Consider the following 22,943-nt stretch of genomic DNA (forward strand, 5'->3'; position numbering starts at 1 on the left):
GACGAATCAGCGGCATCAACCGTCGTCGTGCGTTTACTTAGCTAACTGGCTGATGTTGTGAACATGGCGTCTCAGTGCAGCCTCTCCACCTTATTTCCTATCCAAAGTCAGCTGGATGTCGCACTAGAAGAAGCCACGACAGAGCAGGAGAAGGAAAATCTTGTCTTCCAGTATCTGAAGAAACTAGACGAGAGAGGGGACCTGAAGATACCCGATTTCCAGTCAGGTTAGACCATGTTACAGCTCCAGCACTGTGTCTCCATGTCAGATAATGTAGTTTGACTTGAGTTTGCTAACGCTGCATGTCTTGACATGCTCATATAGTATGAACACTGAAGGCTAGGGTGTCGTCTCATTTCCTATTGCTTTTAAATACTTTTAAAAATATATTTTTGGTTAATTTCGGCCCTGTCTGTATGTGTTTCTAACTATGTCAACGCCCTTTAACTGAGTGTTTTTGTTAATTAGCTAGCTAACTTATCTACTTCCAAAGCAGCAGGTGGTACAGTCAGTCAAGGAGCTAGCAGCAAAGACTTACTTCAGAGAGCAGCGGCTTTGTGTAGATGTATTTTTTTATAAAGTGTGATTCTTCCTGTTTTGTGCATCAGCTGTTTTTTCTTTGACAGTAATGAGTGGCACATCCCGGAAGCCACCAGTCTTCATTCTCAGTCTGCATTTATCTTCCTCAGGGAGTTGTTAGCATGCACCACTAAATAATCTTCATGCTAATTCCTACAAAAGGCATCTTGAGATGTGTTTTTTGTTTGTTGTTCCTTTAAAAACAACATTAAAAAGGTGCTGTAACTGCATCAAACAGATTGAATAATGTTGTTCCATGGTTGAAAAATAAAAAATGGTTCTCAAATAAATCACAGTCTTTTTTAAAAGCAAAACAAAACAAAACAACAACAAAAAACTTCAGCTGTCAACTCTGCTGTTAGATCCTCTGTTGGGTCATGCAGCATGTTGGCAATATCTCATCACACCAGTAGATGGGGATCTACAGTAGATCATCAGACTACACAATGAACAGGCTGTATAGCATCATAAATGGGCCCCCAAATAACTCCTCCTGACAGTTTTTTAAACTGCCTGACAGACACAAGATTTAAGTTTTTGTCTCTCCGTGTGTTTAGCCAATTTAGGGTGTATAGTTTTTGGCTCAACGGGAGATTACCTGACAGACAAGGAGGCACGACAGTAATAAGGTGTTGCTTAACTTGATTACAGAAAGTGTGTCAGTCTGTCAGAGTAGTGATAAGGGCACATATTACTCTTATGGCTGTTCATGTATTTGCTTTTTACCCCTATACTTGTATAGCATTTCCTCGAATGTATCCAGTTTCTTCTTTTTGCATAGTCAAAGATGCATTAGATATATAACAATTTACCATAGATGTGGTATAGACTGTATTTATTTTCCTTGGTGCCATAATCTCTTCATCAAGTAGAACTAAAAATAACACCAGTTTACACAACACAGATAAGGAAGAGCAGAAATGACCTTATTGTGGTTTCTCTGAAATGAAGACAGCTATTTTAGCTTTAACTTCCGTGCTTGCAGCATTTCTAAAGCTGGAAAAAAATAAGGGGTCGCCCAATTTTTGATTATTTAACCTGTACTTAACCAGGTCAAATGCTACCGAGGTTAAGTCTCTTGTTATCCTCAGGACACATTACAAAACTAGGCAGCAACACAAATAAATGGGCTGCAATGTTCAGAACGCAAAGCAGAATGTTCTGTAAGAGAGGTTAATTATTTTCAAGCACTTTATGGGGGATTTTGGTGCTCAGTTTGCTGTAAAAATATGACAAAAACATACACGATCCATATCTACAGAAATAAATTAATAGGGTTTAATAGCTTCATAGCACTTTTGAAGCTGTGAGCACTTTCAAGTCATTGCTTTGATCCATCAACGTTTTCCATAATAACACAAATGCAGTATCAGGCCTGACAGATATACCCACACAGTGATGGGCACTGTAAAGCGTTTTGCCTACACTGTGACTAAACATAATTAATAAGATGACAGCATCATTTTCCACTCTGTGACTCGCTCCAGGCTTGGAATGGCTGAACACGGAGGGGCCTCTGTCTTTGAACAAGGAGCTGGCTGGGAAAGTGGTCCTGCTTGACTTCTTCACTTACTGCTGCATCAACTGCATGCACATCCTGCCTGACCTGCACCGGCTAGAGGAGAAGCACTCTGTCAAAGGTATGTTTGACTTTACTTTGGTTTTAAGCAGGGACATGCTTGAGTGTCTTGATCCTAAAAGGGCGTGGGAGATTATGTAGAGGTGTGGGGGGGGCTCACAATCTCATATGGCTGATTTACAGCGAAAGAATATTAAATTTTACACCATAATAATGAAGCTATACGATGTGGGAAAATAGGACAATCTCTCAATGGTGTCCTACTTTTGAAATTAAGCAGAATCAAAGCCCATAATGAATAACGTGTTGATGAATTAATGAGTTAAATTAAGATAATTATGAGAGATTATTTGATATTCAAATGAAGTCTGTTGTTACCAGCCACCTTGGAAAGCTTGGTTGAACAGGTTGGTTGAAGCCATTTGCAAGAAGCGAACACTCTCCTCTGATTTTGTGCATTTGGTTTCTCACATGTTCAGTTGTGCACAATTTTTTTTAAAGCAATGTTACCAGATAGCTATAAAAATCAATAAGTGTAAAATTATATTGTCAAGTGTGCCTGTAATCCTTCCTATCAAGCACACCCTGCATTTAATAAGTGTATATATATATAAGTGTGTAAGACAAAATGCTGACTAGTAAACGTTTCAGTAAAGTGACGTTCCTCTCCTGCCAAATTATAACAACTTGAATACTTCCAGAAAGCAGCACTGGCCTGCCAGACTGCATTTAAATGTATTCCTTACAGTCTGACTAAAGGTACAGTGGACCTCCCAATGGGCAGCAGCCTGGCAGGCCTTACTGAGGAAACACAATTCCATCAATACCTTATTATGTGTCGTCATGCTGCATCATGGGAACATGTGTAAGTTCACTGGGGCAGAGAAAGTGTAGGGCTTCAACTCAACTTCTTTCTTCTTCTTTTCCAAGAGCTTGAGGGCCCTTATCTGAGCTGTGAAGAGACAGTTACTAAAAATATTTCCCAAGCTGCAGAGTCAGTAGGGCCCATAATTGTACCCTGCCTGCTGTACTTCACTGTATGGCTCTTTATTTAGCCACTCCATGTTAAGCATAATCGCATCCGTCTGACTCTGGCATCCTGCTGACACTTCAAGGGATCATCTGAGGAAGTTGTTCAGCTTGAAATTCAGTTGTGAGCCTGGCGGGATACAGAACACACACACACACACAAAAAGCTCAGTGGCATCGCACATTATCACACTTGTCTTATCTTTGGCACTGCTATGGGTACATTCTGTTTGCTGCCCTGGTCAGTGAGGTGTGGGAGCCACCCTGTCCAGTCACTCCCACAGTACACCCACCCACCCATCGTCACTGCAATCTGTGCTGGTACTATACTGCTTGGCACAGGCCGTGGGTGACGAAATCCTCTGCAGATAGCGTGAGCTCGAAGGTTTGGAATTGTGTGTTTTTTTGCTCCTGTCGAGGGCAGCTCAGCGATGAGTTAATGTAAAGGAAATGCCCAACTGACGCCTTTTATGGAGGTCAGGGGGCTTTGAAATCTAGATTTAAAATGTGAAAATTATTCAGTCTCCAGTCTGTTTTTGTCATTGTGGCCGATGTGTGAGCAAAAGTCTGCTCATAATTCTGATCCAGGTACAATGCAAAGCAGAGTTTAACACCAAAATTTAAAAAAATGTGTTTCCTTATGTTTAAAACGTTAGCATTTGATTCGTATCTGTGCTTCGATGCTTGTATCTTTATAGATACTGATCGTAATATTTCTTTGTCAGCAATCATGCTTGAGTCCATGTGGATAAAGTAAATTCAGAATAACAAGTTGGCTTTTGACATTTCTGTTGCTCCTCTCAGGCTCTGTTTGCACACAGTTTTTGAATCACATGAGCACAAACGTGTTTCAATAGTTTCACAGCAACTGGTAGACAGGAAGGACACTTGTTGAGACATCTTCTCCACAAGGCCATGGCTCAACACGTTTAGTGCCATGAAGAGAATCACAAACATTTTTTTTCCCCACAGTTTTAGGCCATTTAGTTACATAACAGTTGAACATCGGTTGTCAATCGTAACCAATTGCATTCATTGTTTGGATAATAGGCATAGTGTTAGTGGTCTTTGATGACTACTGAGAAAAAACACAGATAAGCAATAAGAGTCTCGAGGCAATACAAGTTTTCCAAGAAGCTCAGCGAGACCTACGTTATCTCAGGCTGGATGTTATTAGTAGAAAATCGCATCAGTGTCCCTTCTTCCTGCACATCTTTGTGTGTTAACTTGTTATTCGAGCTTATGCAACTTTTTGTCAAACAGATTTACCAGATGGACACGAGTTTGAACCATTTGTGTATCTTTCAGCTACGGTCACACAGTTAATTAACGTACCGGCAGACATTGTGCTTTTTGTGAGGCAGTTAAGTTAAAATATCAAAAATATGTCCTAAACATTTGGAAACCACTTACCTACTGTTGATGTTTGTTTACATTTGTCCTTGTATCTCTCACAGATGGACTGATTATTGTAGGTGTACACTCGGCTAAATTCCCCAATGAAAAGGTGAGTGTTTTCATTCTTCATTCTCCTTTTTTTACCTTTGAGTATCTACTTGTGCTTTCTGTCTGCATTTTCATAATCAACAAATATGTGTATTTTTTGGATTGCTAAAGACAGTCCTTTGTCAACATAGTCATTCTCATTCCTAAGGCAGAAAACTAATGTACCAACGCATGTGAGTCTGATTTGGTGATATTTATCAGAATTATCATAGATGAAAATTATGCTCAAATCTTGAGAAAATCCCCCTAATACTGTTGATCTGTCTCCTTTATCCTAAATGAAGCTGGCACATAGTTATATTATAATACAGAATAAGCTCTGTGCTCCTGTAGTACTGCCTTTGGGAAAATATGTGCTTGATACACACAGTGCTTCCCCTTCTTGTTTGTGAAAATACTTTGGGACAATGAAACAACTGTGTTGATTCATTTTGAGGTTCAGACATTCATTCAGAACATGATGATTCTGCCTAAAATCCCTGGAAGAGTGTCCGGTTTTGTTTAGAGGTGAAACAACTAGTTACATTATCAAATAGTCAACCGACAGAAAATGTTTTGGAAATTGCTTTTTATAACCATTAATTATTTAAGTTTATTATTAGTTTATTATTATTATTAAGTTTTTATTATTTTTTGGGTAAATATGCTAATCATTTTTGGTTTCTAGCTTCTTTATTGGTAGGATTTAATACCTGGCTACCATAGTTAAAGGGTAATACCACCAATTTTACATATTAAAGTATGTTAACAGGTTTCGGCAGTAGTACATATGCAGTAGTACTCCCCAAGACCTGTAAACACACTTTTAAGTGTAAAATTGGTGGAGTTATCCTTTAATATTGTACATCCTTCATCTTGGGGCCTGGAAATTATAACTTTTATCTGACATTTTGAAAAAATGATTGACTAATCTTTAAAATGTATTGAAAATGATTTATAATTTATTGGAGATAATTTATAAATCATGAAAAATATGATTTATTGGAGTCACAACTCTTTGCTAATGTGTATATTTGTATCCAACCCTTCAAAGGTCGTGGACAACGTCCGCAGCGCTGTGCTTCGCTACGACATCTGCCACCCAGTGGTGAACGACAGCGAGGCGCGCCTCTGGCATGAGCTGGAGGTGTCCTGCTGGCCCACGCTGGTCTTACTGGGCCCACGGGGCAACCTGCTCTTCTCCCTGGTGGGCGAAGGCCACCGCGACAAGCTAACGCTCTTTACCGACTGCGCCCTCCGTCACTTCCGGGAGCAGGGTCTGCTGAAGACACACGCAGTGGGGATCAAGCTGTACCGAGACTCCCTGCCACCCAGCATCCTGTCCTTTCCTGGGAAGGTGGCCATAGACAGCAGCAGGAAAAGACTGGCCATAGCAGACACTGGGCATCACCGAATTCTGGTGGTGTCCTCGACCGGACAGCTGTTACATGTCATAGGAGGTAAGAAGCAGGAAACAGGAAGAACAGAGGCATAAGGTCTGAGTTGAATGTGCACTAGCCTTCAATGGGCATACTTCCACTCTTTGTCATTTTGAAAGAAAGGACGTAAACCTTTTTGTAATCTGTGCAAACGTAATCAGTTGTGGCTAAAAACATCAAATATTGTTTTTGCTTTATAATATTCAGAATCTTTACAAATTAAACAACAATATTTGAGCATTACTGATATTTTTAGAGTACTCACATGCCTCAACAAACCTCAGAGGAGCCACATGATCTGTGTTGTCCCAAGACCAACAGAGGGGTTGGCAGCAGCAGGGACCAGTACACACTGGGAACTGGCACTGAGCTAAGTGTGGACAAAATGGGTAGAAATTATTTTTGTCATTTGACCCCACTCAGTCCTTTCTCACATAGTATGAGAAATGATATTATAATAAGAATTATAATAATAATATTCATATTAATGTTCAAGTTAAATCTTAAAGATGTCATTTTGTAGGACAGATTTTTAAAAAATGTCTTTTGTTGTTGTTCTGTCTGTACGGACTGACAATGAGTTGTGGTCCAGAAGGTTGTGTCCTCCATTTAACTGGACTAGAGGACGTCCTCCTGAGCATATCTGTGACATGTAGTATAAGTACATTAGATTAAATAGACCACAGTCACAAATCAGAATAATGAATCCACTTACAGAAATGACAGACCACCTGTGGTACAACTGTAAACGGGCAAGTGTGCCTGTACAGTACATGTGACCTGTTATATCTCTTTTTTTCCTGAAACTGAAAGTTTAGGTGGGGAAGATGAAAATGCCTAAATCCAACTCTCTTAATAAATAAAACATAAAATGGGATATATAAGACGAAATTGAAACTGCTGTTCCTCAGTAACCGTTTAATTTCAAAAAGTTGATGAGCAGAGTTCATACAAAATCCTGAAATAACCACCCTGCACCCTGTAAATGCCTGGTCATACTGAGTCTGATAATGGACAAGTTTCCCCGCAAAGCTCTATTATGACAGTGATTGATTATGTGGCGAATAAAAATAGAAACATAGCCACTTATCTGTCATCAGAGATGTGTTTCACCCACACGTGTTTCAGTTCAGTGAGGTAAAGGGCTTTGATGCACGTACTGTAGTATGGAAAACAGGTATTATGTATATTTTTTTTATTGGATTATCTCTTCAGGGCCTGAAAGCGGGAGACAAGATGGCGACTTGTCCGAAGCTTCCTTTAACTCTCCTCAGGGCGTGGCCATTAAAGGGGACACTGTGTACGTGGCCGACACAGAAAACCACCTGATTCGAAAGGTAGTACTTTAAACTATATCGTAAAAGTGCATTTTTGAAAAAAAATAATTGTGTTTCTCTTTACGTTTAATCCTGTCTGTGTGTTTGTCTGTCAGATTGACCTGTTAGAGGGGAAGGTCAGCACTCTAGCTGGAGTAGGCACTCAAGGCACAGACAAGGAGGGTGGGGCCATGGGACCTCAGCAGCCCATCAGCTCTCCTTGGGATGTGACTATTGGGACTGCTGGTGAGTCTTAGGATGCTGCCCTTGCTCTGATTGCCTACCAAACACAATCTCCTCTATTTGTTTTCTTTCGGCACACTTCCATACAATGAATAAACCCTGAGAGAGAGAGAGGTCAGTCACAACCTCTGTCTCAGAGTGCCTGCACATTGTTTAGTCTCGTCATTTTGCATGAGATTGAGGTGAAGGTTGAAAAAGTCTTTTAACAACAGGAAGCGAATAGATCGCACCTCTGTTGAAAAGACTTAGGTGTGACTTGTGGTGTGATCACACCTGTAGATGGATTTTTGCAGCTTGCATATTTAGTGCAATTAGAGAGCAACAAAAACATGTGTGGATGCTGACATTGTTATGATTATTTTCTTGAATAAAACCAAATTATAGCTTCAGATGTTCACGGTAAGTTGCAACAGAATTGAGTTTTTAAAAACCAACTCCTTCTGAACTTGACTGTGAATAGGAAAGGTATCAGTGCAGGTATCGCAGATATTCTTTAGGGATCCTCAGAGGTGGATTGAATGGGCAAATTAATTCATTGGAAGAGACACTTTAATCAATAGGATCTTATTCATGGGCGATACTCAGTAAACCTCTTTGCCAAAATTTTTGTTCTTCTGAACCTTTTTGAGGACAAAAATCAATAGTAAGTCAGAACTATTCAAGGTGTCAACTGATTTAAACTCCCTGACAAGGTCTTTCATATTCTCCTAAAGTAATCCAAAACCTCCTCCACTTTAAAAATCAAAGCTCAGTCCATTTAAACTCTCTGCTTCTATTATTTTTGCCTTGGGCATTCAGAGTTTCTCTCTTAATAACCTTTTTTTAATATTTGCCCCACAGTGCCTTTCTCTTTTTATCAAAGCAGAAAGCCTTTTTAATTCAGCTTTTGAATCTCTCACACCTTTTGTTTCTCAGGCTTCACTTAGACCAAATCAAGTGTGGATTTAGGCTGCGATGGTGAAGGCTGTAGGGGTTTTGCTGGTAATAAAACGCAGCAGCCCTGCAGCAGCCCTGCAGCAGCCCTGCAGCAGCCCTGCAGCGAACGTTGAAACAAAATCGGCTTTTGGAGAAACGCAATCTGATGTCACACTGCGTGGACACATAAACCACCGATCAGACCGCCTGATCAACAGTATTCTTGTTCAAGCTTTTTACACTTAATTTATAAAATGACACTATTATGTGTTTGCTTGTAAGTTCTGGTTTACACAACATGTTCCGTGTCAGGGTGAAACAAATACTGTCCTGTAGGCCAAAAAAGACACATGCACCAACATGCAGGAGTCCGCAGAATTGCTCTGTGTTTCTGTTATGTTGCTTGGTGCCTCCAACAACATGGTACTGTCATAAGACTGCACCAGCAGGGGAGTTGAAATACCCTGCACAGTCTACATGGATGGAGAAAGAGTTCTTAGTGTCAAGTGTCTCATTTTAAGCTCCTGGCAGGAGTTCACGGATCAATTGATGACACTCTCCCATTTGTCCCAGTCCTCTCGCACCACCGCACAACCCTGCGCTAATCGCCGCAATGCCTGATTAGATCAGAAATGAGGCCTAAGTGTGAGTGTACTGCTATTTTTATGGCAGGAGCACTGAGTCAATAAATGGATAAACAATTTAATTTTTCTTTTTTTTTTTTCCTTCTTTAAGTCCGAGGATGCTTGAAAATCATCTTGTTCTCACTAATCATGACATACACCATTACACTTAATCCGGTATTACCTTGTTGTCTCCCATAATCCCTCCTGTCCCGATCAAGGTGCCATAGTCTAATTCCCTTTAGTAGAAAGACAACCCGATGTTACACGTCTCATTTTCCTCATAGATAACGTATCTATTTTGTCTCCTAGTAGACAGGGCATTAAGGATCACTGTGACAAACAGTGTATCAGGGTGCTTCTGTTACCGCAGCCATGTGCAAGATTTTCATTTGAGTGATTCCGTCGGACACATTTTGATAAATTTGACTGCGTAAAGATGGGCCCTTATGTCTTTCTCTCAGCAAAGCTGTGTTGATGAGTTACTCAAAACTGTGCAGAGGCTCACAAGTTTAAATATATTAGAGACTAATCCTTGTAGCAGCTGTAAATTACAATGTCATCTGTTTGTCTTACTACTTTCTTGCCTCAGGTTAACGATGTTTACTATCGGGCATCAAAGTGCTTCTTCAGGCCTGAGGTGTGTGACAATTGTAGTTAAAATGTGATGTTGGACTTGTGACATTGTGTTAATCAAACAAAGATGAAAGAGCGCACCTGGACTGAGTTGTTTGTTCTGCCTTTGGCGAGTACTATACTCACCATCAGTCAGTTTGCACATCAGAGGAATGTTGTTTGATTATAGTCACGTGAATTTAAAGTTTTAATCATAGGACTTTTAGGGACATAAGCACAATTATTTCTCCATCACACACAGGCAGAAGAGTACGGAAGCCCTAAAGGGCCATGCATTCATACATTTTATTTCCTCCGTTTTCCCGTGATAACGAGTTAATTTCATTTATTTTCTGGTGGTGGATCCTTTTTCGAGATCTCAAATTAATTATATCGTTATGTCGGGAAAACAAAGTTTCGTTATCTCGAGATCTTGAGGAAGTTATCCCGTTATCTCGGGAAAACAGCAGTTGTTATTTCGAGATAATAACTCGAGATCTCGAGAAAACAAATGAAATTAACTTGTTATCTTGGGAAAACGGAGGAAATAAAATGTATGAATGCATGGCCCTTTAGGGCTTCCGTAGAAGAGTACGGAAGAGGCAGTCAGTCTTTGTCACATTTTCTGCACAGGCTGATGGATGACACAACCTGCTGGTTTGCACATCACCACATGGCGGGAGGATGTGGAATCAGACCTTTAAAGCCACTTACATTGTCCTCTGAGAGTACATCCAAACACTCATTGCATATTCATGATTTATTCACCAAGTGCATGAATAATTAAGCAAGAGGACCTCACACCTTTTGAACTGTAAAGTACTACAGCGACATTGATGCTGCGAGTCAGGTGCCGGAGTTGTCGAATGTTCCTGGCAGTCCACCAGATGTGATCAAGAAGGGCTGAGCTCTGTGCTGCATTAAAAAAAAACAGACATACTGTGTGTGTATCCATCGTGGTGACAGCGTTGTCTCCGGGGAGAGCATCTGAGGTGACACATGGCCTTTGTCAGACAGCCTTTGTCACTTAAACCTGCACGGCAGCATTTCTGAATCATTTCTGCAAGCACCAAACAATCACAAATCGTTAGATCACAAGAGATATTTCTTTGTTATAGTGTAATAATGGATTAGTTTATTTATTTAGAAAGAAAAAGAAAATTATAATTATAGCTCAAAGTTAGCCTCCCAAAGAACCCTGAAAGGATTTTTCACACTGACTGGTAAACAGCCAAGAGCAGTGATACAAGTTTCCTGTTTCTGAACTCAGAGAGTGTGTTTTTCTTTGTGATTGTATGCTTGTGTGTGTAGGCGGTGCTGAAGATAACGTGCTGTGGATAGCCATGGCAGGGACCCATCAGATCTGGGCTTACTTCCTAGTAGATGGGAAACTGCCCAAAGGAAGGTGAGAGACGGATGCATGACCACCATGGCCACTTGGCAGCGGCCGCCATTCAAAGCCACTAATAACTCTTTTCTAACAATAAAAATGAAAACTCACTCGTTTTATGTGTGTAGCTGGCCGCTTCACAGGAAGTCAATGATAAAAAATTATATAACATGTCAATATTTACCACAAAGAAAAATCTCCAGCTAAGAGGATCTCCCTCGTGAGGAAATGATCCAAGTTTAGCATCATCAGAGTCATGTTCCCTGTTTTATTTGAACTCTACATATCCAATAGCCAATGCATTAAAGTGTTTATCATTTTCATTCTCATTCATAAAAACAGTGAGTCCAAAGCGGGGATGTGCGTGCGATGGGCAGGCAGTGGCAGCGAGGAGAACCGGAACAACTCCTACCCCCACAAGGCTGGCTTTGCCCAGCCTTCAGGCCTGGCTTTAGCCCCGGAGGAGCCCTGGAGCTGCCTGTACGTGGCCGACAGTGAAAGCAGCACCATCCGCACGCTGGCCCTGAAGGATGGAGCCGTCAAGTTGCTGGTCGGGGGAGAGAGAGACCCAATGGTGAGTGCGCAACAATTGATAGGTAGATGGACAGATGTTCCTGCCTGTTTCTTTTATTTTGTTTTGATGAGCAGACCCCTAACAACAAAAATCACATATTGTGCATTTAAGGTCCATGAATTCTCTCTCACCTGGTCGGGGTTAAAACATTTTTGTTCATTTTAGTGTTTCTCTTAGAGGAGAATTTCTTATCCAATGATATTAATAAGAATGTGGTGAACAGCAGTTTGATCATTAGGTAGAGGAAATTTAAAGTCCATCCTCAGAGCAGCCTGCATGAAGTACAGAACCTTCCATGCATTGCTTTCAATGACAGTACGTCCTCTACCTGACTTTTCCCCCATTCATCAGCAGCAGACACACTGTAAAACCTGCGCATTGATCCACCACACTCCCAGCCGCAGAAAACACTCCAGCAATTGTTATGAAAAATGTTACGCAAAGCTTTGGATAACTCCTAGGCAATCACAAGGTTTCAGGGCATTCTCCATAGATAGAAAGTATTGATTTAAGAAATAAAAGCCATAAATAAACACTGCCTCTCTTGTTTGTTGTTTGAAGCCTGAAAACAATTTTTGGTTGTACTTTAATGTCCTCACAGTCAATCTGCTGTAGTTTCTTTTCCTGCCACACTTGTGTATTTTTGGAAAGTCCCAAGGGCTTCAAAGCTTGTAGTCACGCACACGAGTGGTACGTAATTAACTAGAGAGTCATGTATAGTTTATTCAACATAGATGTGATTCAGCAAAACCATTAATGTGCAGTCTGCTGCCCATAGCCCGTTGAGCTATTTAACTGAGACAATGAAACATAAAACCTGAAACAGGATGAAAGCTGTTGCAAGTGAATGTGCATCTGAAGTGACAGTGTCATGTTTGCATGTTAATTGGCAGAGCATTTGCATCAGCATATGCTGCATCTGGCCTTTGTTATTCATTCCCCAGCCCTGTGAATATTTTTATACTTCCAGATCTCTTTTGACAGGAACAGTTCACCATTAAATCAACATTATTCCACTTACCTGTATTGCTATGTATCTATCTAGATTCACTAGAGCTCTCTCTTTCAAAAGAAAACCTAAAAAGTGTTTTGTGGGCGGGGAGCATAGCCACTGCTTAGAGAGTTTGGTGCAGAGTCAGACCTTCTGGAGGAAAAAACACCCTGAGCCATAGCTCGGAGATTACTTTTTAACTTTTGAGATCAAAAACTTTATCTCCACTCCCGTTTATCAACCTGACTGCAGCAGCAATCTGCAGAGGTGACCGCCATTGTCAGATGTTTATGTACTGCAATGTTGACCGCTAAAAGAAGAGAGAGTGCTGAGTTCAGTGAGAGGTTAAGCCGGATTCAAACCTAAATTCGATGTGTGCCGCTGCTTGCTAACATTTGGTTACAGCTAATATACAATAAAGTTTGAGGCAAATAAACACTTGCATGAGTAACAAGAAAAGACAAAAGTGATCCTGCAGTCAAACTTGCTTCGCTGGTGGTGAAAACACAATTAACCACTGCTGATGAAAATGTATCCGGTGTTTTCCTACTCCCAATTAGTCAAAAACTGACGCTTTGGGATGGCGGCCGGCCTGTCCTAAAATCCCAAAGCGTCAGTTTTAGACGAGCTGGGAGGGAGGCTCGAAAATCATCTTTTCTTACTAATAGGTCCTTTAATGCAGAATTCTTACATATTATATATTTAATTCATCTTCTTTCAGGGAACGTAAGAACACAAAATCTTTGTTCCTAACAACCTCTTTACGAGTTTCCATTTTTTTTAAGTGCTTCAGAAGAATATACAGTAGAATCTGCTGACGGTACTGTAGACTTAATAATAATTTAATTTAATAATTTGCTGCTCTCACCAAGAGTTGGATGAGAAGATTGATATCCTTCTGAAGCCTGTGCGCTAAATATGAAGCTGGTATTGATCTCTCCACCTAACTTCTGGTGAGAAAGCCAATAAGCCTATTTCCCAAAATGTTGAACTATTCCTTTAACCCCTTTTGATTTTATTTGATCAAAGTTTTCAATGTAAAAGCCAAAGCTTTTAATATGTGTGTATTTATCAAATGAAAGTTATTGAGTCAGGAGGTATCGTGCTGTTTCTCAGTACGTCCAGCCTTAGTTTGAACTTCCTTCACACACTACAGAACATTTTCACATTTCTGCTAACAGCTGAATCTCATTCTGAAACACAGGTCACAAGTGAAGCCACTGGTGATTAGACTGATTCCACTAGTGCCATTATAGATTCTCCAAAAGATTTGATTTCCTCTTTCAGCTGGGCCTGTTGAGCCAGCTCTGTATCTGTGCAGAGGCAGTGAGCTGCGGAGTATCATGAGACTTTTTGTTTTGTTTTATATCAGATTGTAAACTCGTTATTTTGTTTATTGAGGCAAGTGATGCAGAATGAAAATCTATTTATTTCAGTTCTTTGTGTGACAATTTGATTGTTTATTGGCTGTAATAGTAATTTATCTGTTTGGGTCATGTTGACCTGAAACAGCCTGCGGCACTAGGAGCTGTTTCACTCAATTAGCTTTTTGCGACTTTGAACAAAAACGTGAAGAATCATTTTAAGACAATTTCTTCCACATAATCAGAGAATATTCCCCTTTGTTATGTTTGAGGTTTTACATTTATCATTAATGTTACGGCACTTTTCTTCAAAGCTTATCGTAAACTTCTCAAGGTATGACCCATCATTAATTCTTGTGTTAGTGTTCTTGTGTGAATTATTCAGAATTTTTTAAAGATACTTGTGCCACTGTAGTGTTGATAAAGATGGATCATTCTCTTTCTCAATGATCAAAAAGCCTCCCTGTCTTTCCTTTCCAAAACTGAACATTAAGATTGGATAATCTGCTCTTTCACCTACACTGAGGTTAAACAAGGTGTCACAAGTTGCATTTTGGGCATTTGTGTGTTTTATATCTTCATTTGATCTCTTCTGAACCTTTCGCCTCCTTTTGTGCTAGAACCTTTTTGCTTTTGGGGATGTAGACGGAAAAGGGGTTGATGCCAAGCTGCAGCATCCTCTCGGCGTCGCCTGGGCTCCTGAACAAAGCCTGCTCTATGTGGCTGACTCCTACAACCACAAGGTAACTGCTGCATGTCACAAGGCTTTCAAACCCGTAACATTTGATGCTTCTGTTCTTAACTCTTTATACTATCTTTTGTTTGATTGTGTCAATGTGGCCTGTGTGATTATGTTCAGATCAAGGTGGTGGATCCAAAGACAAAGCAGTGTAGCACATTAGCAGGGACTGGAGAGGCCGGAGATACTCTGGGCCCTGAATTTAACAAGTCCTGCTTCAATGAACCCGGAGGAATCTGTGCTGGCGACGGCGGCAAGCTCCTCTACGTGGCCGATACCAACAACCACCAAGTCAAAGTGCTGGACCTGGCATCCAAGACTGTCTCGCTGGTGAGGCCTGTGTGTGTGTGCGAGAGGGAGAGAGAGAGCAAAGCTCACTTCCAACCTTGCTAAAGCACTTTAACCTTGTCCACTTTTGTTCTTAATCTACCTTAAAAGCCTTTGTACTTCAAGAGTTTGGATAAAGTTAACAAGGAAAGGAAACTGTAAGTGTCTTTTTAATCCAAACTTCCAAATCTCTCTCCCCTGTCCAGTTCCCCATCTCCATGGACTGCACAGACTCGGTACCTTCAAAGCCTTCAGGTCCTGCCAAAGCACCTACGTTGCCTAAATCAGCTGCCAGGAAAGAAATGCCACCAGTGGCAGTGTCTGCAGGCCAGACTCTCATCATGTCGCTCAGCCTGTCGCTTCCAGAAGGAACAAAACTGACTGAAGAGGCTCCGAGCTGCTGGGCTCTCTCAGCTGAGGGTGAGAGACAGTTCAGTTATTGTTAGAAATGTCATGGATGTAAACGTTTAATTCACATTTACCGTAAAAGTACTTTTGACTGCACCCATGAAAGTTCGCTGAGCTTACGTTTGCTGAAGTTTTTTTCCAACGTCGCAGGTAGGGCTGCACAATTAATTTGAATATTATCGAAAATGGCAATCGCAGGAGCTGCATTTTGTTTTACAGAGTTAAAATGTGTGAGCAAACGGCTTTATAAAGAAGTACTGTAGTTCTGCAGAGATGTCCTGGCCTACAAATCTTGTTCTCCAGATGTGAGAAAACACGACGTTCAGCCCGGGTTGGAAGGCACATATGCAGTTTACAGTGACAACGGTGGCAGATTTAACACTTGATGACGGACCGCTATTGTTTATGTATTGCCGTGCGAAGCTTATCCCTGGTATGTCAGACAGAACAGTTTGATATCTGAACATTTAAGATTAAAACTAAGTTAATGCTAATGTTACAACTGCAGATTATAAACTAGTTAGCCGGACATGCTAAAGTGTGCAGCTTACGTCGGAGCACACAAATGACTAATTCCTTACACTTTTGCTGTCGAGTTTTTGTTTTTCTAAAGGCCAAAAACAACACGAACACAAACTCCTTTTATACCGAGTAAAGCTTTTAATGCATCCCCGTGCACACCACTTCATCATGTGGAGAAACTCAAAGCTTGACAGCACCTGCTGTCTTTATTTACGCTTGCTAGGCTATGATTGGACAGTTGCTGTTCATTGGAGGGGTTTAGCTGACAGTTAGTTCTGAACAGACAGCAGTATTTGACAACGACTTAACAAATATTTGCCAAAAGAAGAAAAAGTTTATTGAGCAGAAATGGAGAGATTTAGGTAAGAGGACAGTCGGGAAGTTAAAGTGAGAACAGACAAATCCCAGGATCTGCAGGATTTTGCTGCTTTTGTGGAGGAGCGTTTGTCCAAACTCACGCTGTGCACGGCTCATATTTAGAATGGATCCTGCTATTGTTTGAAGAAGGTTTCAAAATTCAGTTCAACTGCGTACTCTGCTGAAGTTATTTTCTACCTTTCAGGGTGAAGTTGCAAACCTGTCCTCAAAACATTTATAATGACCCTGTTCTGGATGCGAGCCACTCAAACTCTCCTGCTAGGCTTTATTTTGGTCCGTGATCCACGAGTCTGTCAAAAAAAAAATAATGGAAGTGAAGGATGCTTAACCTTCATTTTCACTGTACAACAAGCAGATTCTCACTCTGCCGGCCCACGTCTGGGACTTAAAGCTCTCAGCTGAGAGGTGGAGGAATACTTGGATCAGTCGGGGAGTCTTTTAATACAAGTTCAATATATGGTTTTTACTGCTTTATACTATTCAAAAGGCTTTGTTCACTGTTCACAAAATGTAATCAACAGTAGGATCCAGTGTGAAGTCATTTGAGATATGCGGTTGATGGCCCGTTCATTAGGTTTGGAACAAAAGTGTTTCCATCATTCTGAGCGATGCAGCATGCAGTCAGCGATATCAGTACGCTATTTTTAGAACATTTCGATAAGACGACATGCCTTAGTTCACATAATTAGCTACCAGGCTATGTTACGTGATCCCCCGCTGTCCGATTATACCCAGTCTAGACTTAGGCTGATCAGATCAAAGCAGAGGCAGGAATTTTAATGGATCAAGTTAGAAGTGCACGGCTGATCTAAATTGTTTTTTACTGGCTTTTTAGAAATGGCTTCCCTGGGACCTCATGTTCAGCATCGGCTTCATTAATCACCGCTGGCATGGATTTGACGGACTCTCCGGCATAATATTTTCTCACAGTTGAAGCTCGAGCCTTTTCTTTTCGACTTTCATTCATCTTTCAGTGCTCGCGTCACTTTAGATGTCTGTTTGTTTCTAAAAATATCCCCTGTGGATCAGTGAATTCTTGTCCTCAGTCTCACGCGGCCTGATTCATCGGGGTTATTTGGGGTTTAGGCTAATATCGTGAGGGACTCCATTTAGCAGTCAGGTGTGATGCTCAAACTTAAGCTAGTGCCCAAGGTGTATCTTGCCACAGTCAGCCATGAATTTAGATGCTATACAGACTGACTCCACTGGTTGCAAAAAGAAGTCCAGTTTCATGTAAGCTTATGAGAAAATTACCCTACTTCTCACTTGATTATTACCCCAAGAAACTGTTTCCTATTGAGATTATGGTCTCAATCACTAGTTTCAAGTCTTCTTTAATACAGCATGATGTTGTTTTTGTAAATTATGGTCCCATTTAGAGAAAAATAGACAATAAAGCAGCGTATGCTTTAGGGCATGGATTTCTTGTGACTGATAAGGTGTTACCATGGCGTGTCCTCAAGTCTTCAGTCAGGTTACATCTGGCTCAACCCACAGTGGCGATGACGGTAAAGCCAAAGTCAAGACTTCACAACTGTAGTCCACATACCAATAGTCATGGTGGGAAGTAAACATTACACTTGCTTAACTTTAGCATGTAAGCATTGTCATTCTTCATGAGCTTGTTAACGAAACATTCAGCCTGAAGTACAGGCTCACAGAGCTGCTCGCACGGCTGAAGACACACGTTTGTGAAGTCTTCATGTTTCCTAATTAGTCAGATTGTATTTGACTGTTGATTTTGTCTCTTTGGCAGCTTGGATCAGAACTACACAAATTCTCTTTCCTGTTTTTCACAGGCTACGAGTGGCTGCTAGAAACTCCTGTGGTTACCGGTGACATAGTGGATCTGTCGAAGCCCCTCTCCATCTCAACCAAACTTCCAGCCGTTATAAAGGACTCAAACAGCAATCCAAGCCTCACTTTGGGCGTATGGGTGTACTACTGTAAGGAAACAAGTAACGCCTGTATGATGAAAGCAGCCTCCCTCACCCAGCCTCTTCAAATAAGTGCCAGTCCTGGAGAGGAGGAGGTCACCGTGTTGTTGACTCATGCCTTCTAAAACCTCCCACCTGTCTGCGTCACAAAGCCAGCTCCTGGTTCAGAAACACAGGTTGTCTCTGCAATTCATACAAACCTGATTTTCAGGGGAATTACATTTCGAACTACTCAGAAGCCCCTTCAACTGAACATAATGCATCAGTGCTGTAATGTCCTTGACTCTGTGTGACAGTTGTTACAATTGCAACACAAATATCCATCTAACTGTAAGAAAACTGTTTGTCATAGATGAAAAGTTGCCTCCTTCTTTATAAAACACTGACAACTAAATGAATTCAGCAAAATAAGCATACATTCTCTGGAATTAATGAGAAACTACCTAATTGGCAGAAGGTGATTATGGTGTCAGTGATAAATAGACAAATCGACAGATTTTCTGTCATTTAATGATGTTTTGGAGGATTTTAACTAGCTAAACCTCTGATCGGCTTTATGTCTTCACCTGAACTGCCAGATGGATTTGAATTTCAAACACCCGACTATTTACATTCAGGTGTTGTGGAACAAAATGTGTTTTCCCACCACAACCTCCAAGTAGTAATTTATTGAACAACTTCAGCTTTTAAAGAATTATTAGAGGACCTCCGTTGTGTTTGAAACCATTTCTCATGTAAATTAGAGGAGGTTTTTCTTTCAGTCCCTTGAGTAATTACATGGCTGGTGGGAAAAAGGAACATTTAATGGAGCTGATTTGCGACTCAGACTCGGGAGAAAGAAGTTTTATTGGCTTTCATGGGGATTATTCAGAAAGGGACCAAGTCTCTAACCTTTCCTTTAATCTCCAGTGGTTGATGAGAAGTCATCTATGCAGAGACTCACGTTTATGTAAGAAAACACATTTACTATTGACTAGTTGTTTGACTAGTCTCATGCTTATTAGTAGTAAATAGGCATATTAGTCATTATAAAGCAGTTTTTAATGCCTTATTCTGCTAACTACTTGGCCATTAACTCCTCTGTAACCCCCAAATTACTGCTTATTGATAGTGAGCAAGGACGTTTTTGTACATGCATTGCGATCTTAATATGGTCAGTATAAGCCTTTATAAGGTCGCAGTACCCTTGTTATTTGGACACCATAAACACAAGAAGTTTTTTGTTTTGTTACATAAAAATAGACCATATCTATAAGGTGTTATTAACCCTTTCATGCATGGTCCAGTTCAGTGGGCAGATATCTGGAAGCCATTTTAACCACTGAAGTTGGAGTACCATGTCCCAATTACCAGATAGTGGATCTCCAAAGCCTTGATTATCATCCTTGTGTCTCTGGAATAACCGTTAAATCGCAGTGTTATACTTTTCAACTAAATAAGGTGTTAGAATTATCCAGAATTATGTTTTTTTCTGTGACCAAAAATACCTCTGTTCACTTCAGCGGTCATTGTGTGCCAAATGGGAATATTCTGCGTATTTAGAGTCTGTCTTTTTTGTATGTTTTTATTCAGAATTAGAACAGTATTTTGTTGAAATAGTTTTAATAAACAGCAATATCAAATAGTCTTCAAAATTTAAAGAAATAAACACCCGTTTTATCTAAAAATATGTCCAATAGGCAGACTATAACCATTGGAGTGGATGGATGTGGTGTCAGTCACAGAAAAGAGAGGTTTAAGAAAAATATTAATACAATTACAAATTTCTAGCATTTCTTTTTCAGTTAAAAATGTTGTTTGTTGTCTGACTTAACGGTTATTCCTGATTCCTGAGAGTAACAACTTTTCTCGGAGGACTGCCACCTTATGAGACCCATTCTGAGTAACTAATGTACAAAAACTTCCTCACATGATATCAAAAAGCAATAATTAGGAGATAATTGAGGGAGAACTCTTAGTTAATGACCTAGTATTTGTAGAAGATGGTCATACAGAATAAACATTATTATGACTAATAAAAAACAAGCAACTAGTTAACTGTAATATGTTTTCTAATATAAAGGGTTACCCACATTTTTATTATCATTAATGTCTCGCTCCAGACTGTTAATTCACATCTTCACTGTATAGTTTTTTAATAGTAGTATATTTCCATATATACGTGTGGTTGCTTTAGTTTACAGTCACTCAGCTCGGACGGTGCATTCAGGCGCACTCACGAAGCTTACGTAAATATTTCACTAACATGTCACCACAGAGCTCGTGGTCTTAAATCGTTTACAAAGTTCACGGTCTCTCAAAGGTTACGCTCATTGCTGAAAGCTTTGTCCTGTGTCTCCACTCCATGTATGACTGAGTGTAGTTTTGACTATCATTTATTCATGAGTCATGGAGCTCTTTTTATTTAGACCATGCAATACTGCTCTTATCTAAGTAATGAATAAAGTGCCTGCTCTCGATATGGGGGAGCAACCTCTGTGAACTGATGACACCGACTGACTGCTGCTTAAGAAAGTATTATTAAAGCCTCTGTTTCAAGCATTTATACACTCTATCGCAAGAGGCACTCCAATAATGTTTACTGTACTTCGTTATGTAATATGATATAATAATGGTCTTACTGTCATTTTCCCTTATTGGTTTTCAACGTTAGAAGTTTCGGGGCCTGAGAGTGTTTTGATAATCATCGCTGTCATCGTGCCTCATGACATAATTGTGCCCGTCAGACTGTTTTCATTTGGTTTGGATCACTCGGCCCAAGTGCCTTGCAAAGAGGTGTGACTGTATGAATGGCACGAAATCGATGACACTTTAACTGTATCGAAAGCAATAACAGCATACTCCTGTGATGGGAGAAATGTTTTATTCCCACAAGTTATTTATTTCAAATGAGCTGCGTACGTTTCTGTTATTCCTCTGGCATTTTTTAATGAGCAGTAATGAGCTTGAGTGGCTGCTGGTGGGCATTTAGTTCCTCATATTGTTTTCTTGTTCTCGCTTGATTTCTCCTCACTGTACCGCCTTTTGAGGCACATTTTGGGACGATTTGTTCTTGTTAGTACGTCTGCTTGTCAATGCTGCACTTTAAGATGCAACCGAGCAAAATAATAAAACACTTTTATCTTGTCCGGTGTGTGTGTGTGTTCTTTAAAGAGCGTTGCTGAGATTTCACACAGGTTCTTCTCGTATTCATTTGCAGATTTTCAAGCCTTCGAGAATCGGCTAAGCATAACAAGGATTATTACATTAATACATTGAAAGACATAGCTCTGTGAGATATTCCCAGAAGCTCCACTCATGAGCCGGCTCCCTCGTTAATGTGTCACGATGCAAGCTCAAATGTGCGCTGACCTCAGGGGACAGTAAACGCCTCTCGTTTGTGTCATGACCACTTTTGCGTGACGACCACTAGAGCTTGTTTTTGGTAACAAAGTCATACACAATAGCCTGAGAGAAGCAACTCTCCATGTTTACATGTCACATCATATGACAACTGATCGTGTGACACCTGTTTACACCACGACTACAACAGCTGAAGTGTTTTTTTTGCTAGTACTTCTTCAAGTATTTAACTATTATCAGTAAAATAAATGTTCCCTATTGTAGGTGATATTTCTGGATTAATATGGCCGTAGATGTTCATGGCTGAGCTCATTTTGACTACTTTATATGTTGGGTATTTTAATCTAAAGCAATGCATCATATTATGTCTCTACAAAGTCAACTTTTTCAGGAAAAACAGCCCTGTTATCAGTTTTAGGGCAATTTTCAGCAAATCCAAGAGGGTGTTCAAATTGTTTATTTAGCTGAAGAACATATAAAGGATTTGCAAGACATGAATTTCACCAGAAGGTTATGAAAGTTTTTAATCAGAAAAGTAACCGGTACCTAAAGCAAAAAGTAAAAAGAGCAGTATTTGCCTCTGAGGTGTAGCGGACAGTACTTGAGTGAATATACTTGGGTACTTTCTACCACTGAAGACTAGACAATGCTATTTTTAAAGAGCACTTTGATGGTGTGAGGTATCAGGTAGTGGTATTTATAATTTTATAGTAAGTACACACTACCACGAGCCACAGAAGTGCTGCCAACACTTGAAGCACGCATACAAACTGAGCAAATATTGTCACATGTTGGGAGGAGCCATCAATCAGCAGCCTTACCCCTGAGGTGACCGACAATAACACACTTCAAAGATCAGGCCGCTGCAGTTTTATATTTTTCTTATTGTCAACAATTTGCTAGAAAAGACCAAAATCAGACTCCGCCACGACAGTTAACACCAAATGTTACTCACAAAGGAGGAGATGGTGCATATTGTTGGAGACTGATAGTGAACTGCCAGAGCAATTAGCATGAACTAATGGTTACTTAATACGATAACGAGCATTAAGTAGCTGATAACAAATTGTCTCTTGTTACCTAAAGGAATGCTTTTTCAGCATTCTTTCTATTCTATGTTTACATCTTTAAAAAGGGTCACAAAGGGA

General features: G+C 40.3%; 1 protein-coding gene across 1 annotated transcript; it reads left to right on the forward strand.

Moving 5' to 3' along the window:
• Window positions 1-33: 33 nt before the first annotated feature.
• nhlrc2 (NHL repeat containing 2) lies at window positions 34-21,579 on the forward strand. Its single transcript, XM_084342834.1, has 12 exons — window positions 34-226; window positions 2,067-2,219; window positions 4,645-4,694; window positions 5,727-6,132; window positions 7,327-7,448; window positions 7,544-7,673; window positions 11,135-11,228; window positions 11,556-11,787; window positions 14,763-14,885; window positions 15,002-15,211; window positions 15,415-15,628; window positions 18,316-21,579. The coding sequence occupies exons 1-12, from the start codon at window positions 64-66 to the stop codon at window positions 18,576-18,578; spliced, it is 2,160 nt and encodes a 719-aa protein (XP_084198960.1). The 5' UTR covers window positions 34-63; the 3' UTR covers window positions 18,579-21,579.
• Window positions 21,580-22,943: the final 1,364 nt, after the last annotated feature.

Source organism: Pagrus pagrus (assembly GCF_965226575.1).
Source record: "Pagrus pagrus genome assembly, chromosome: 21".
NCBI lineage: Eukaryota > Metazoa > Chordata > Actinopteri > Spariformes > Sparidae > Pagrus > Pagrus pagrus.